The sequence below is a fragment of the Schistocerca nitens genome, chromosome 6 (assembly GCF_023898315.1).
Source record: "Schistocerca nitens isolate TAMUIC-IGC-003100 chromosome 6, iqSchNite1.1, whole genome shotgun sequence".
Taxonomy (NCBI): domain Eukaryota; kingdom Metazoa; phylum Arthropoda; class Insecta; order Orthoptera; family Acrididae; genus Schistocerca; species Schistocerca nitens.
This window is the reverse complement of record NC_064619.1, coordinates 229,744,541-229,763,457: the sequence shown is the minus strand read 5'-3', so window position 1 is coordinate 229,763,457 and position 18,917 is coordinate 229,744,541. Positions and strand designations below refer to the sequence as shown.

Below are 18,917 nucleotides of genomic sequence, written 5' to 3'. Positions count from 1 at the left end.
ACGAATCCAGACGCACATAATTTGTTTCTGTCTATAGCCAAGACACTCATTAAATGCTTCACTCAGTATAAGACGGTTTTCAAAGCGCGATTACGAAGCCAGCGTCGTTGACAGCAGCGTTATGTTGCCGACGTCGTGGAGATACTCGGTGTACTGGTCATGTCAGCTGGCGTTCACTGGTTACTGGCCTTATTAGGTATTTCCTTCGAAAACTAAGAAAAAAGTTTGGGGTTAGCGTCAGTTTGATGAAGAGATCATTAGGGGAGGGATACAGGATTGGGTTGGGGGATGATGGATTGGATACTGGCTGCTTTCTTCTAAATCGAGTCATACCGTCATTTGCCTTAAGCGATTCCGGGAAGCCAAAAAAATTTAAATCTGGATGGTCGGACAGGGATTTTAACAGTCGTCTTCTCGAATTAGAAGCCACTGCACTAACTCGTCGTGGTACATAATATCACGCTTCAAATTAACTAAATATGGTTCACTTTCGTTCATATAAATTATTTAGGATGTCACACTACAACGCCCACATTTTTCCCTCACCTTCATCGTTTACGAAATCGTGCTCCGTTTCTAACGATATCTTTTTTAAACAACTACCTTCCTTTCTTTTTATATTTTGCAGTTGTAATGTAATCATCCGATATTTCTCAGCAATCGTTATCATTCACATAAATTGGCTTTAAAAGCTGTAAGTGATTCAATTGGAACATATTGCCAATGTACATCACAGTGTAGAAACAACAGCGAGTGGTAACGTACAATGAAATAAGTTTTGAAAATATTCTTTTCTGTGGAAGTGTAGCTTAAATACTTCCTGGGATTTTATGTGTAAAATAATTATCAGACAACTTTTTGCGCCATCTTTTCTGTTTATTGCTTCGAAGAGTACGAGATTATAACATCGCTTCACATTTACTAAGTTCAAAATGGATTTTGAAATGAGATGAGTGCATATACGGTCTATAGGTCTCCAGAACTCTAAAATAAATCACTTGACGGGCTCCGCCGCTGGCCCATAAGTGAGTTAAAACAATTACAATATTTCAAAGTATTACTATAACGTGTTCATAATTAAAATGTCTACAAAAGTCAAAGTGCAGATATAAGTTTTTACAGAGTATAGTAATATGTTTACCATAGTTTAACAGAGTTTTGGAACTAATACGAGAGGCATTCAATAAGTAATGCAACACTTTTTGTTCTGAAAGCGGTTCGGTTTTATTCAGGATTCTTATATCCTGTATTATTTTCCAGTCTTTTGACTACAAAAACCTATTTTCCAATAGAATCTCCGTTCAATGCGGCGGCCTTACGCCACCTTACTGGGAGGACCTGTATATCCGCATGGTACCACTTTCCTGGTTGACGAATGAGCCAACGTCTAGCTCTATCAATAACAGCCCCATCATCCACGAACTGCTTCCCGTGGAGTGTATCCTTCTTTAGACCAAATAAAAGGAAGTCAGAAGGTGTGATATTCGGACTGTAGGGTGCATGAGGAAGAAAAGTCCAATGAAGTTTTGTGAGCACTTCTCTGGTGCGCTAACTTCTGTGAGTCCTTACGGTGTCATGGAGAAGGACCAGTACGCTTGCATTTTTTTTTTTTTTTGGTATGAACATAAGTCGTTTCTTCAATTTACTGCGGGAAGCAAATACACTTTCAAGTTGATTGTTGTACCACGAGGGAGAACATCAAACAGAATTACCCTTCAGAGTCCCAGAAGACCATCGCCATGTCGTTATCAGCTGAGGATACGGCTTTGAACTTTTTCTTCAGAGGAGGGGTGGTGCGACACCACTACATGGACTTCCGTTTTGATTCCTCCACACAGATGGTCCTTCGACGCTGTTTTGGTCCTCCGTTAGGTGGCGAGGAACCCAGCGTGCACATATCTTTGAGTACCCCAACTGGTGTGCGTGTGTCAGCACCACCAACAGAGATGTGCAGCTGAGGAGCGAGATGTTTGATTGTGATCCGTTGATCACTCGAATGAGAGTGTCCGCACGTTCCACCATTGCAAGCGTCACAGTAGTGCGCGGCCGGCCGGCGCCCAGCAGATAGGACAGGTCTGTCCGACCTCGTTGCTATGATGACAGACGCTCGACCAACGACTCACTACCAAGTCTCCCTACACATTGTGCAGACGACTATGAATAACTGTGATGCTCTGGTTCTCCACCAACATAAACTCAATGAGAACTCTCTGCTTAGAACGCACGTCCGTTACAAACGCCATTTTGAAAGCTACGTATGGGGTCATCACATGTCGGAACTTTATGAACCTGTAAGGACTGAAGGCGGAATATACCACCAAGTCCCAAAACAAATTCCGCATTTTTCAGCCGAAATTGGCTGACAAAAAAAAATGTGTTGAATTACTTACTGAACGCCCCTTGTACATTCTCAAAACGAAAATTAATAACATTTGTTTCTGCACATAATTAGTCTCCAAAGATAAATACTTTTTCATTACAAAGTCAATTTTGATGCTAATATTCTAGCACGTTCTCGTACAAATGTTGAAATTTTTTTTCAGTTAGATACTTGGTAAAGTGATTTTTCAATTTCTCCATGTGTATTTTATGACGAAATAAATCTCGGGTGAACAGCCTGGTATGAGTGTGCATAGGCCACAATATTTCGACAATCGACCACGTTGCCATCATCAGGTACGCTGATGTACTGACCTGCGGCACCTGATGATGGCAACGTGGTCGATTGCCGAAATATTGTGGCCTATGCACACTCATACCAGGCTGTTCACCCGAGATTTATTTCGTTACTTGGTAAATATAACGTACGTTTGTAAGTTAATTTCAAGTTATCATGTTATCTTCAGATTGTTCTTCAAAGCAATTATACACAAAATAATAAAATTACGTTCAACAGTATGCTTTTTAAGTATAATAACATTTGTACACTCGTGTTATATTGGAATTAAGAATGATTAAGTTATTAAAAGGGATTACAAAATTATCATTCCTGTGAATTACGGCTCAGATTCTTCAGCATTCTAAAGAATTGTATTGTAAACTAGTCTGGTAGATTACACAGAATATCCTTAATCCAGCGTTTGTGTAATTCTTTTAGAGACACTGCGGAAGTACCCGCCCCTGCCCATCCTGAACAGGGAGTGTAACAAAGAGTACAGGATTCCTGGCAGCGATCTCGTCCTGGAGAAAGGAACGGCGGTCGCCATTTCCGTGCTGGGCCTGCAGCACGACCCCAAGTACTTCCCGGATCCAGAGCGCTTCGACCCTGAGAGGTTCTCGGAGGAGGAGAAAGCCAAGAGGCACCCATACGTTTACCTGCCGTTCGGGGAGGGCCCCCGCATCTGTATCGGTGAGTAGTCTCGCCTCACTCCTTTCAGTTCCAATTTGTGTCTCGATATGAAGAACAGTAAAAATCTTCAAATTGTGAGTTCTAAAATGTAGTTGCATTCTTCGGTTACAGTAGCCAATAATGTTATACATGAGCTTTTGTCTCGTATAGGCAGAGAGCTTTCGGAATAAGTCTTGGTGTCAAGTCGGAAGTACAACTCTGCTTATTACCATCAATCGTTTTAGATATGCTTTACAAAAAAACATGAGGATATTGACTCAATGAGCAAGGAATGGCAGAATAACTTGGATAAAATTTCAGATTTGCAATAGTGGATGCTAGCCTCTTAAAATGTGGACACATGTGAGCTAATGCATCTAATATATAGAAACAATCCTATAGTATATGATTCCAAGAGTAGTGGTGAACTTCTTGAACACCTCAAATTCTTTGAGTAATTCTAAGACTTTCTCTTACTCTCGTGGCTCCATAAACAGCTGTCAGTATTTGGCCTCGTCAAGTAGGCTCCTCCTGATACTGGCGTCTTTTTTCCCTACAGCAAATATCTGACAATCGTTGGCCACCATGTCTCTCAATTTTATTTTCGGCCTTCCTGAATGTCTTCGTCATTTGGGTTTCTCCTCTGGCACTCCTTTCAATCTTGACTCCTTCTCTCCTCTATAGATATGGCTGGCCATTCTCAGTCTCCTTGTCTTGCCTTATGCAACAACATCTGGTTCATTATATATCCCCCCATTATCTTTTCTTCGCCATCCTCCTCTCTCACATATTGGTCCAAATATTTTGCTCAGAATTTTTGTTTCAAAAAACTTTATCTTTCTCTCTGTATACTCATCTGTTCTCCATATTTGTGCCCAATACATTAATACCGATCTGATTATAGTTTCATAAATTCTTATTTTGGAACCTCTTGAAAAACATTTGGATGACAGTAGTTTTTTAATGACATGCTACGGTTACTGCGTAGCACTAAGAAGCAACATGAAATGGCACGATCACGCAAAATCATTGTTGCTGAAGGTGAATGGAAGATTTAGGGATCTCAAATTGATTCCATATTTCTAGATCCCCAAAAGGCTTTTAACACCGTTCCACACAAGAAAATTCTAATAAAATTACGTGCCTGTGGACTATAGTCTCCGTTGTGGAGCTACATTTGTGGTTTCCTGTCAGAAAGGTTGCAATACGTAGTATTAGACGGAAGGCCATCGAGTAAAATACAAGTGATATTTGGCAACCCCCAAGAAAGTGTCATAGTCCCTCTGCAGTTTCTAATATATAAGCGATTAGGAGACAATCTGAATAGCCCCCTTCGATTGTCTGCAGATGATGCTGTCATTTACCGCCTAGTAAAATGGTCAGAAGATCAAAACCCTATGCAAAATGACTCAGACACGATATCTGTAAGATGCGAAAAGTGGCATTTGCCCCTGGATAACGAAAAGTATGAGGGCATCCACCTATGCACTAATAGAAATTCGTTGAATTTCGGTTGCACGATAAATCATATAAATCTAAAGGCTGTCAATTCAGTTAAATACCTAGGTAGTACAATTACGAACAACTTAAATTTGAACGATCACATAGATAATGTTGTGAGAAAGGCAAACCGAAGACTGTGTTTTATTGGCAGGACGCTTAGAAGACGCAACAGATCTGCTAAAGAGTCTGCTTACACTACGCTTTTCCGTCCTCTGCTAGAGCATTGCTGTGCGGTATGGGATCCTTGTTGTTGTTGTCGTTGTTGTGGTCTTCAGTCTTGAGACTGGTTTGATGCAGCTCTCCATGCCACTCTATCCTGTGCAAGATTCTTCATCTCCCAGTACTTACTGCAGCCTACATCTTTCTGAATCTGCTTAGTGTATTCATCTCTCGGTCTCTCTCTACGATTTTTACCCTCCACGCTGCCCTCCAATGCTAAATTTCTGATCCCTTGATGCCTCAGAACATGTCCTACCAACCGATCCCTTCTTCTTGTTAAGTTGTGCCACAAACTCCTCTTCTCCCCAATTCTATTCAGTACCTCCTCATTAGTTATGTGATCTACCCATCTAATCTTCAGCATTCTTCTGTAGCACCACATTTCGAAAGCTTCTATTCTCTTTTTGTCCAAACTATTTATCGTCCATGTTTCACTTCCATACATGGCTACACTCCATACAAATACTTTCAGAAACGACTTCCTGACACTTAAATCTATTCTCGATGTTAAAAAATTTCTCTTCTTGAGAAACGCTTTTCTTGCCATTGCCAGTCTACATTTTATATCCTCTCTACTTCGACCATCATCAGTTATTTTACTCCCTAAATAGCAAAACTCCTTTAGTACTTTAAGTGTCTCATTTTCTAATCTAATTCCCTCAGCATCACCCGACTTAATTTGACTACATTCCATTATCCTCGTTTTGCTTTTGTTGATGTTCATCTTATATCCTCCTTTCAAGACACTGTCCATTCCGTTCAACTGCTCTTCCAAGTCCTTTGCTGTCTCTGACAGAATTACAATGTCATCGGCGAACCTCAAAGTTTTTACTTCTTCTCCATGAATTTTAATACCTACTCCGAATTTTTCTTTTGTTTCCTTTACTGCTTGCTCAATATACAGATTGAATAACATCGGGGAGAGGCTACAACCCTGTCTCACTCCTTTCCCAACCACTGCTTCCCTTTCATGCCCCTCGACTCTTATAACTGCCATCTGGTTTCTGTACAAATTGTAAATAGCCTTTCGCTCCCTGTATTTTACCCCTGCCGCCTTCAGAATTTGAAAGAGAGTATTCCAGTTAACATTGTCAAAAGCTTTCTCTAAGTCTACAAATGCTAGAAACGCAGGTTTGCCTTTTCTTAATCTTTCTTCTAAGATAAGTCGTGAGGTCAGTATTGCCTCACGTGTTCCAACATTTCTATGGAATCCAAACTGATCTTCCCCGAGGTCGGCTTCTACCAGTTTTTCCATTCGTCTGTGAAGAATTCGCGTTAGTATTTTGCAGCTGTGACTTATTAAACTGATAGTTCGGTAATTTTCACATCTGTCAACACCTGCTTTCTTTGGGATTGGAATTACTATATTCTTCTTAGAAGGTAAAATTTTGAGAGGGTCTTTCTGCATAAAATATTTCAGGGAAAGTTTCGACATGTCGGATTGGACCATTCTGTTGTCAGTTTCAACCTACAAGATGGTGTGTGATGGACGAAATATGGCCAAACATTAAGTAAAGAGTTTTAAAAATAAGCAGCATTTTGCTCACCGTAAGTTTCTGTAACTGAAGAATTAAGAATATCTTCTAACTAGCTTTAGTAAACTGACGGAAAAAAATTGCAACACCTAGAAGGAATTGTGCGACGTAAACGAAAGTTGGTAGGCGTGTTTCTACATCTGAAAGATGATGCAGCACGACTATGAGGTTTGCTTTAAATACGCGCTGTAACGGTCGTGAACGTTAGTCACCTTTGAGATTGGAAGTGGGAGTTGATGTTAGTCAAGACTGCCTTTAAGGCAACAAAGACGCCATTATCAACACCTCGCTGGGTTTGAACGAGGTCGTGTAATAGGGCTACGAGAAGCAGGATGCTCTTCTTGTAGTACTGCAGAAAGACTTGGCTGGAGTGTAGCCACTGTACATGATTGCTGGCAGCGATGGTCACGGGAATGTAAGGTCGCAAGAAGACGGGTCTTTGGATTGCCACTTGGTACTACCGAGAGGAAAGACCATCGCGTTCGATCTACGGCTCTGGTGCACCGTACTGCATCTGCAACAGCAATTTGAGCAGCAGCTGGCACCACAGTGACACAACGAACTGTTTCAAATCAGTTACTTCAAGGATAGCTACGAGCCAGACGCCTTGTACCATGCATTCCACTGACCCGAAACCACCGCCATATACGATTTTAGTGGTGTCAAGCGAGAGCTCATTGAAGGGCAGGGTGGAGGTCTGTTGTGTCTTCTGATGAGAAAGCTGGGTTTGCCTTGGTGCCAGTGACGGCAGTGTGTTGGTTAGAAGGAGGCTAGTTGAGGGCCCGCAATCAACCTGGTTTCATGATAGACACACTGGACCTACACCTGGAGTTATGGTCAACGTGCGATTTCAAATCACAGCAGGAGCACTCTCGTGTACATACCATGCACTTTGCCTGCAAATTTGTACGACAGTCTGGTGATTCGACCTATTGTGCTACCAACAACGAACAGCATTCTGGGGAATGTTTTCCAATAAGATAACGCTCGCCCAAATACCGCTGTTGAAACACAGCAAGCTCTACAGAGTGCCTGCTCCATCACCAGATCTACCTCCAATTGAGCACATATGGAACATCATCGGATGACAGATACAGCGTCAACCACAACCGTCGTTAACCATTCCTGTACTGAGCGACTACGTGCAACAAGCATGGAACTCCACACAACAAACTGACATCCGGCGCCCGTGCAACATAATGCACGCAAATTTGCATGCTTGCATTCAATATTCTGGCGGTTACTCCGGTCATTAATGTACCAGAATTTCACATTTGCAATGGCTTATCTCGCACTTACATTATTAACCTGTGATCTTGCAATGTTAACCACTTCAATACGTTAATCTCGATAAATGCAGTCCCGAAATACGTTACTCTACATTAATTACATTATGATGTTGTGAATTTTCTTCCGTCAGTGTATGTTACACGGAACTTATATATGTGGAATACGTTATAGTTACAAAAGTGCTCAGAACACCAACTAATGCCTTTCAACAACAAATACAGTAGTAAATGCCGGAAACTGCTTATTGTGGTCTCTAGTGCAAGCTCCATCATGTGATTCTGTGAAACACCGACCGGCAAACATCATGCGTTCCTAGGTACTCTATCCTCCAGGTACAACGCTCTCCTCTATTCCAAGAGACAGCGACGGCATTGGAGGGCCTTCCAGTTATCACCGCTGAATCACCAATAATGCTAAGAAGGAAAAGTGCTCAGAAGACAGTCAAAGGCACGGCAATCACGCTTAATGTCGTTCGACATTTGTTCAATACTGAAATTAGATCATCCGGTGATAAACGGATGGGATTTGGGGGGGGGGGGGGGGGGAGTCACGAGTGCTCTCACGCCCACGGTGTGTCCAGCAAACCTTCATAAAACAGTTCGGGATTAAGGAGATGTTACATTGTCTTACTGAATGTACGGATCATCTTCAGCAGCATTACAGATGACCTGCCTCAACGCTTCAGGTGTGGATTTCCCTGTTAGCTTCTGTGCCCTGTGGTCTACCTTGAGCAGTAGTACACGTGTTTAGCGCTGGCTTCTTTGCCCTGTATCAAGGTAATAGCTCTGAATTATATGCCTGTTATCCGTTACTGATTTAGCGAGAGACTTTTTGCACTGATTTCTGTCTATCTAACATTAAACTCGTCGGTGACCCCAGTCCTCAGTACGCTTAGTCCCACAGCAGTAGACTCTTACGATTGTGGTTTACCTTGAAATGAGGTACTTCCGGTACGCTCTTGACAAGATATGATAAGAACAACGCAATGCCAGCAAGACCTTGGTGGTGTAGTGGCCCAGTGACATGACCTTGTGAACTATTCCATTCTGCGTGGCTGGAAGAGGTCTCTCTCTCTGTCTGTCTGTCTCTCTCTCTCTCTCTCTCTCTCTCTCTCTCTGTCTCTCTCTTTCACTCTCTCTCTCTCTCTCTCTTTCTCTCTCCGACTCCATAACTTCTTCTAAAGTCGAAATCCTACTCCGATCTCCTTCGCAAGATCCTAGTAGAAGTGTCTTACCGCTACCTTTCTTCGTATTGTTGACTGGATGAAGTATGTTTCTACACAAATTGTAAGACACAGTTGAGTTCTTTTGTAATGCAACCTTCTGTTTCTATAAATAAAGGAATCTACTACTCTCGATAAGAACGAATGAGCCTCCAAAGGCCTGATTACAGTCAAAAAGATCACTGACCTCACACCTTGAGAGACTGTGGAGAGATTTTGGATTTAACTCAAAGTACTGGCGCACGATAAGGTGCTCAAAAACTGTACACCACCAAATTTCCTTCCTTTCTGGCCAAATACTATCGTTGAAAAATTCGTACACCACAAGAGTTCGGACTGACTACGGCCTGGTCGAGGCCCATATTGCTAGCATGTGATGGTGACCTCACCCTAGGACGCGAATGTCGCTGTAAACTTCAGGAATAAAAGCCGCTACTTATCCTTCAATTATCTACCCGCCTGAGTTCATTAAGCTGAGCAAAATCCGTTCCAATCCGGCCCTCAAGCAAACACAACTCACAGCGCCTGGTATCACATCTGGGTGCTATGTCTACCGCTCAGATACATCGCCCCAAGAGCCAGTGACGAGAACTTCTTCGACGAGGTCTACCTATATGCTGTTTACCATCACTCAGTTTCTGTAAGCAAGAGCTACCCTTTAAACCAAGATTTCTTCAGGTATTTCCTATCAGCTCAGCACCTAAATACAAAAACTTATTGTGCATACTCCAGCTTTCATAAAATGGTTCAAATGGCTCTGAGCACTATGGGACTTAACTTCTGAGGTCATCAGTCCCCTAGAACTTAGAACTACTTAAACCGAACTAACCTAAGGACATCACACACATCCATGCCCGAGGCAGGATTCGAACCTGCGACCGTAGCGGTCACGCGGTTCCAGACTGTAGCGCCTAGAACCGCACGGCCACTCCGGCCGGCCAGCTTTCATATTCATTATTGTTACCAAAGCAAAGAATTTCTTCTTATACATTTTCTTGGTATTTGTGCTCATTTTTAAGACAACTGTGATCATAAAAAAGAGATAATGACAAAGTCCTTTACGTTCGGGAGCTGGCGTCTGGGGTACGGAATATTGGTAGGTTCTGTACGCCAGCAGACTTCGAGGTCTAAGTCCTATTCCAGTCGATGCAATTAGAGTCCTTTTGAACTGGTGTTACTGGAGTGCCAAGTGTGATGCTTAGCATTCCGGTCACCACCTATAAAGGTCTTGCCTTAAGGAGTGAGAATCGTTCGTAGGTCCTGCTCGATAAACCGAGCGTTGGAACGAAGATATGACACTAAAAAAGTCACCTCGCCTTGTTCCCTCCAAACCGTAACAGCGTTCGCTTCCAGGTCCTGTAAAGGTGGTAGAACTATTTCCCGGTGTCTAATGGAGAGGCGAAGTTAGACCACTGAGCGACCGCCACGTCCCTGGGGTCTATCATGGTTGTAGTCCACCATATTACTAAGCTTCAATATTTCTGACGGCCAAAGACGAGTCTCAGATAGGACACTTCGATTTTGTGGCAGGCCATGAAATCTTGTAATTCGAGTTTTTTGTTATGCACGCCACTGGCGTTCCAAATACAGATACGAATGTCATTCCCAAAAACCGACATATTGTCAGTCAGAGCCTTCAAGTATCACTAACTTTTCCACCAGGACGACGATCTTTGACAGCTCATGTATTTGTAATGTCAGCAAATGACTGTCTTCGGAGGAGAAGCGCCGGCAGCAGTGGTTCAGACTACTTTCTGCAAGCAGGCCCTGTGCCGGAAACATAACTGGCCGGCGAGCGGCCTGCTGTAAGGATCCATCAAAAACTTTCCATTCGGAGGCAGTGCTGCAGCGTGTGTGCAACCCAGCCCGACTCCGACGTCGGTATATCAGCACCGACTTGTAAGCAAGGTGTTAGGTTCGAACGGAAACTTTTTGGTTGCTCCATATACGATAATTTCCAACAGGTTCCCACAAGAGATGAAGGCTGTTCCTGACGAACTGCAGATTTCCAAACCCAAGCTCAAGGCTTTCACTGTGAGAAAGTTCTTCTATTCAGTCTAGGAATACTTTCAGTCTACTTAACTGTATTGTAACAATCATTATGTACTGAGAAGGGACGCAGACAAGTCATGAAATACCAGAGACCTAGAACCTGTTCTGTAGAAGTGAACATGGATTCCGCCGGCCTCTGTGGCCGAGCGGTTCTAGGCGCTTCAGTCCGGAACCGCGCTGCTGCTACAGTCGCAGGTTCGAATCCTGCCTCGGACATGGATGTGTGTAATGTCCTTAGGTTAGTTAGGTTTAAGTAGTTATAAGTCTAGGGGACTGATGACCTCCGATGGTAAGTCCCATAGTACTTAGAGCCATTCGACATGGATTCTGAAAATAATGATCGTGTAAAACCCAGCCCGCTCTGATCGTCCACGAGAAAGCAGTATATACAGGCGTCTTCCTTGACTTCCGGAAGATGCGGAATCCAGCTAACTGAGTTGAAGAGTTTCCACATTTTGTGTGTGTGTGTGTGTGTGTGTGTGTGTGTGTAAAGTACAATCTAACTTCTGCACCATTTCAGCGCAGTAATGTGTTCACTCTAAATAAGTACTGTAGTATTTCTATCATATGTTTATTACCTTATAAACAAAAAACAACTTTTTTTAACATTTTAAATTCAGTGCATTAATGCGATCTTAGTAAACAAGTGTTGTAAAATGATCCTTTCATATAGTGTTCATTAAAAAAAGTGACGATCATTCCACTTGGGACCTGTGGAAGGTACATTAGCTTATTTGTTTCAGTTGTAAATATTTGTCACGTATTATTGTTTTTCTGACATGTTCTACATCCTGGAGGACCTCCTCACTACGGATCAATTGGAATGAAAGTAAATCTAATCTAAAACAGAACTCAGCATACCATTCTGGAAGCGTAGAAGTCTTCAGATAACTTCATGCGTACCCCAAGGGAGCATTATAGCACCATTACTTTTCACAGTACATATAAATGACCTAGAGGACAACATAGGAAGTTCCATGAAACTTTTCGCTGCTAATGCTGTTGTATAGAATAGTCGCGGCGTATAAAATTGTAGCAAAATGCTGGCAGACCTGCAGAGGACCGACACTTGGCGCAGGGAGAGGTAACTGACTTCAACGTACACAAACGTAACGTATTGCGCATATCCAGAAAGAAATTTCCTTTCTTGTATGACTACACGATAACAGAAAAGTCACTAGAACCAGTATCTTCCACAATATATTTAAGAGGATGAGTAGGGAGTGATTTAAAGTGGAACTACCTCATAAAATTAATCGCGAGTAAGGCAGATGCCAGACAGAGTCATAGTTAGAATCCTCGGGAAGTATAGCCTATCAGCCAAGGAAATATTAACAAACCACTCATTCGACCGATTCTTGGATACTACTCGTCAATGTGGGATCCACACCAGATAGGGTTAATAGATGAAATAGGGAAGATCCAAAGAAGAGTAGCACGCTTCGTTACATGTCCATTTAGTAAGCGTGAAAGCGTGGCGGAAATGCACAGTGAACACCAGTGGGGACGCTAAGAGATAGACGTTCTGTATCACGGTGCGGTTTCCTGTTAACGTTCTGAAAGAGTGCGTTCGTATAAGAGTCAACCAATACATTACTTCCTGCGACGTGTATCTCACGAAAAGACTGTGAAGACCAGATTAGAGAGATTCGACCTGACACAGAGGATTACGTGCAATTCAATCGTTCTAACTGCGAATCATTCGCAAGTGGAACAAAAAAAGGGGGGAGTGGCAGCGGTACACAGAGTACCCTCCGCTACACACCATAATGTGGCTTGCGAAGTATTGATGTAGAGGAAGAAACCTAGCAGTCTCCACGCCGAAGTATTCGTTAAAATTATCGCCAACCGTATAGTAAAGAATACTGAATTTTATAATCACTCAAAGGAAAAAGTTGACTATAGAAATCAATGTAATGCAATGGACAATTCAGAAGCTGTGAACGAAACTGTAGAACGGGCACTAAGTGTGAGTTACGGTAGGATTCCGCTTGGGATTCGTGCATTTTGAGTAAGCTTTGGAGTCGCTTTCAATAAAACCTCTACTAAGAGCCCTTGAGGAACAAGACGTTGAATCAAACTAAGTTATCTTACTGAAGAATATATACATTAAGGCAACACTTTCTATTATACCTCATTAAAATAGTGTGAAGCTCAAAACTAAAAGAGGAGTCTAACAGGGAGGTGCTATATCACCCAAATTATCAATAGTGCAAGGGTAAACAAACTCTTCTCGGCTTACAAGCCGTTCGTTTCGAAATGACGAAGCTTTTAAACCGCGAACAGTTTCGTCAGTCATGTAGCCGCTAAAGACCCCGAGGACACAGCACAAGAGTAACTTGTCTTATCCTTAAATTAGAAAAACAAAGAGTATGGATAAATAGAACGTAACTGAACCACCGTTAATTTTTCTAATGAAATTGCAAAGTTTGTTTCTAGTGCATTTAATTAATGAAAGACCTTAATTAAGCAAGTTTAAAAATGTTCGTAAAATCAGCTGTAATAAGACATAAATAACGCATAAACGGCATATCGAAAAGAAGATGGTACAGTTTAATAATGCAGTTTTTGTGTTAGTGTATCTATCACTGTTGAGGAAGACGACTGGATGCACAACCAAGAAAGAGCAGAAGACTAAAAATTGATCTGAAGCGCTTCCTGTAAACTAAATAAAATTCTGAAAATAAAACTTCCAGTTTATCTGTAATACAAAGTTAGCAATCAGCATGTGTTAGCAGTTTTGCCTTATGGCACTGAGAGATGGAGCTTAGATGCGGAAACCATTCGAAAGCCGAGTGCCTCTCAGCTCGGAACGGATTGATTCCTGTCCAGATTGCTTGGAGAGACAGTAAAGAGAAGAAAATGATCAGGGAACAGGTTGTAATGGAAACAAAATAGCGATCGGTAGGAAATAGTGCCAGTAATACGGCTGCCGGCTGGCAGGGACCACGGACGGTTTAGTTGGATTGCAGGAAATGCCAGAAGGTAGAGATCGCGACCTGATGTAGGGTGGGCAGACTGCATTGACACAAATGTGTAGAGGCCTGTGAGTGAAGACTGTAAGACACGAAGAAGTGCAGAGCGGGCCTGTATGCAGCACTGTGTGCCAGTTTGGTGCTGCAGCTAATGATAATGATGATGATGATTATGATGATGATGTTAGTGAATTGTAAGTCAGTAATACGAAGAGTAAGAATATAATGTTCATTATGTATGAAAATTACTACTTAAAGGTACACGTATCGGTATTATGAGAATTACGGAACACTAAAATAAATTGAAAAGTTTGATGTCTTATGTTAACTGTAACTAATTAAAATGTATCTAGAATGAAATTTGCACTCTACAGCGGAGTGTGCGCTGATATGAAACTTCCTGGCAGATTAAAACTGTGTGCCGAACCGAGACTCGAACTCGGGACCTTTGCCTTTCGCGGGCAAGTGCTCTAATTTAATATGAGAAAAGGACGGATCTGTTTGGTTTACTTGATCTAGCCAGCGCGGTTTGCTATACAGGGAGTTTCATGAGGAACAGTAGACATTTTAGACGCTGGTAACATAGACTAATTCTAATACATTATTCCATGTAACATGTGTGTAATGTTAGTGGTTACTGAGATACAAATGCCTACGGAGATAAGTTTTCATTTCGCGGGTCGGTATTCAAGTAGCTGCGACTTCCTTTTCCGATTTTCATTTCAATTTTGAAGTTAACGTAAAGTTGTGCTTGAGCTTAGACAATTGAATTTTTGAATTGTTTCGTGATTGTGATTTGTTGTGCGATTGACACTGCACGTATTCACGAATGTGATGTATGCCGATGTAGTATTTATGTATTGTTTTGTAACGGAAACACTGCTGCTGCTTGTTAGAAATACGGTAGACGATTTCCTAACTTCATTCATGAGTGTTTACTCGTCTTTTCACTAAACTGTGTGAGACTGGTGCAGCGCGCGACACTCATTTTTCATCTGAATATATAAATGAACAGAGAGTAAATGAAGTAGAAGACATTATTCAGTTGACGACATAACTATGGAAGTTCGGGTCGGCTGTGAGTCGTGCTCGGATAAGCGACCTCTCGCGATAAGTGGGAAATCCGGGTTCGAATCCCGATCCGGGACAAATTTTCACTGTCTTCATTCCATTATAGAACTTACGGTTGTCCATATTGGCAACTGCGAATACATTTCATGAATTATTCAGCTCGTAGAACGTAATCCTTCAAACACGCCAACGCAGAATTTCTGTACACATCGGTGTTTCACATTCAAACATACGGCGGACACTGCGTATTCACGGACTCTGTCCTTTCATTTGTAGCATATTCGACCACTTGGAGAAACAGATGAAGGTAGACGATTGGAATTTTGTGGTTGGCTAATTGCAAATCTCCGAGTACTGCCATCGGTATTGTTTGCTGCTAAAGCCACTTTTATTCGTGATGCTGTCAATAACACTCCTCAGTAACATCGGTGGTCCGACGAAAGCCGACATGCCGTATTGAAGACATATTTTCAACAAGACTTCTCTGTATATGCGTGTTGTGGTATGAGAGACAATCAGCTAATTGGGCCTCTTGCCTAACGCATCCTCGTACAGGCCCCATTAGCTAGAATTCCCTGAAAGAGAGCTTCCTTCATTATTGGAAGAGATCCTTTTTGACTGCAAGCATGGGTATGCTCTTCCAGCATGACGGCGATCCTACCATTATAGACGTCAAGTAACACATAATCTAAACCTAACATTCAGCAGAAGATAGATCGATAGAAATGACTAAGTTCTTTGACCAACAATGTTCCAGCGCTTTATGCCTATGGCAATAGTTGGAATGCAAAGACTGCAGATACACTCCTGGAAATGGAAAAAAGAACACATTGACACCGGTGTGTCAGACCCACCATACTTGCTCCGGACACTGCGAGAGGGCTGTACAAGCAATGATCACACGCACGGCACAGCGGACGCACCAGGAACCGCGGTGTTGGCCGTCGAATGGCGCTAGCTGCGCAGCATTTGTGCACCGCCGCCGTCAGTGTCAGCCAGTTTGCCGTGGCATACGGAGCTCCATCGCAGTCTTTAACACTGGTAGCATGCCGCGACAGCGTGGACGTGAACCGTATGTGCAGTTGACGGACTTTGAGCGAGGGCGTATAGTGGGCATGCGGGAGGCCGGGTGGACGTACCGCCGAATTGCTCAACACGTGGGGCGTGAGGTCCCCACAGTACATCGATGTTGTCGCCAGTGGTCGGCGGAAGGTGCACGTGCCCGTCGACCTGGGACCGGACCGCAGCGACGCACGGATGCACGCCAAGACCGTAGGATCCTACGCAGTGCCGTAGGGGACCGCACCGCCACTTCCCAGCAAATTAGGGACACTGTTGCTCCTGGGGTATCGGCGAGGACCATTCGCAACCGTCTCCATGAAGCTGGGCTACGGTCCCGCACACCGTTAGGCCGTCTTCCGCTCACGCCCCATCATCGTGCAGCCCGCCTCCAGTGGTGTCGCGACAGGCGTGAATGGAGGGACGAATGGAGACGTGTCGTCTTCAGCGATGAGAGTCGCTTCTGCCTTGGTGCCAATGATGGTCGTATGCGTGTTTGGCGCCGTGCAGGTGAGCGCCACAATCAGGACTGCATACGACCGAGGCACACAGGGCCAACACCCGGCATCATGGTGTGGGGAGCGATCTCCTACACTGGCCGTACACCACTGGTGATCGTCGAGGGGACACTGAATAGTGCACGGTACATCCAAACCGTCATCGAACCCATCGTTCTACCATTCCTAGACCGGCAAGGGAACTTGCTCTTCCAACAGGACAGAGCACGTCCGCATGTATCCCGTGCCACCCAACGTGCTCTAGAAGGTGTAAGTCAACTACCCTGGCCAGCAAGATCTCCGGATCTGTCCCCCATTGAGCATGTTTGGGACTGGATGAAGCGTCGTCTCACACGGTCTGCACGTCCAGCACGAACGCTGGTCCAACTGAGGCGCCAGGTGGAAATGGCATGGCAAACCGTTCCACAGGACTACATCCAGCATCTCTACGATCGTCTCCATGGGAGAATAGCAGCCTGCATTGCTGCGAAAGGTGGATATACACTGTACTAGTGCCGACATTGTGCATGCTCTGTTGCCTGTGTCTATGTGCCTGTGGTTCTGTCAGTGTGATCATGTGATGTATCTGACCCCAGGAATGTGCCAATAAAGTTTCCCCTTCCTGGGACAATGAATTCACGGTGTTCTTATTTCAATTTCCAGGAGTGTACAAAGTAAACACATTAGACTAAGTAACTGTTCGGATTACGAACAGCGCTCCCTTTACAAATAAACGCCAAGACGAACTCAGAAAAACAGCGTGTGCTGTTTTCAAGAGGATTAGAAAGTGCAATGAAATTGCAGATGGGCTTATGAAAATCAGATGTGTACTATATCACTTGCCTTTACTTGGCCCAGTACCTTCTGTGCATATTTGTGTGGGTTATATTCCAACAGCTGTACCTCTGCTACCAATAAAACCTGGACACATGTTTCATTCGAATTAGTCTGCAGAACCACATTGTAAAATATTTATTGTTCTCTCTGAAACAGCCTGTATTCCTCGAACTATTCCATAGGCTGCAGTTTCCGGTGATGGCCAAGACCTACATTTCCTTCATTATTCAAGTAACCCTGGGGGACTGCAGCCAAATAACGTCTTCGAGACTGCCAAATTTCGATAGCTGAGCACGGCATCGTTTTCACAGCACATATGCAGTAAACGGTGATCTCTCGTAGGATTCGTACCTTGAAAACGACGAAGTGTTCACCCCTAGAAATACCACCGTCTGTCGAGAACGTTACCCTGCTGCATTCCTGTACGATATACGATAGATGGGAAAAGCTCAAGCTCCACTTTCCCCATTATTTGAGAAATTACGAAGCCTTTTAAAATGAAGTAACTGTATATGGTGAATTTTTTTTGTTATTATTGATGTCATCGACTTTGTAGTTTCCATTTTATCGGTTTTACTTTCAAGTGTTTGATATTTGTCCAACTGTCTTTCTAAACATTTGTATATACGCAGTATCATGAATACACAGGTGCATTGGAACAAAAATAGAATTCTCTCGTAATCTTGTTTAATTTTCAATAACATAGAGATTTAGTTAACTACTCTGTTGCCTTGCCTAATACACAGCCTCCTTACGTTACTTGTCTTTCTATTTCAGGTATGAGGCTCGGTCTGTTGCAAGTCAAGGTGGGACTCGCTTACCTGTTGTCGAGGTACAACGTTCGGACCACGGAAAAAACGGTGACGAACCTCGAGTACAGTTCTATGTCCATTATACTGATGCCTAAAAGTGGCATCCAGCTACGACTTGAAAAGAGATTCTAACGACGTTCACATTGAATGGATCCAAGATATCATATCAAAGTAACGCTGTGGATTGCTTCAGAGCTTATCAAGTTGCTCTTTTAGCTTTACATTGTTGCAATATGTTAAAATTAAATTACATTATGATAAAATACACTATTTTACTATGAGAGTGAAGTATAAGTCGGCTCATTGTTTTCCAAATAATGCACATCTATACAGGATCCTACCTTCCCACGTGATGATACAGTGCCTATCATACATACTCGTATGCGACACTGTCAACTGCTTTTAAGAGTACGTTTGTACTTTCATGAATCACTTTGAATAGAATATGTGATCGTAAATTAAAACACCTGTCATTCACAGAAGGAAATACAAACTTCCTTGCTTCAGAGGGACGTTA

The 18,917-nt window shown here is 43.0% G+C and overlaps 1 protein-coding gene across 3 annotated transcripts in view; it reads left to right on the top strand.

The window, feature by feature from the left end:
• LOC126262538 (cytochrome P450 6k1-like) overlaps window positions 1-18,645 on the top strand; it is a 102,688-nt gene extending 84,043 nt beyond the window's left edge. For 2 of the 3 annotated variants that reach the window (XM_049959219.1, XM_049959218.1), the window contains exons 7-8: window positions 3,098-3,349; window positions 18,366-18,645. In XM_049959219.1, the coding sequence (XP_049815176.1) occupies window positions 3,098-3,349; window positions 18,366-18,532 (419 nt within the window). In that variant the 3' untranslated portion in view covers window positions 18,533-18,645. The remainder of the gene's footprint in view (window positions 1-3,097; window positions 3,350-18,365) is intronic. The other variant, XM_049959217.1, reaches the window with a different exon arrangement.
• Window positions 18,646-18,917: the final 272 nt, after the last annotated feature.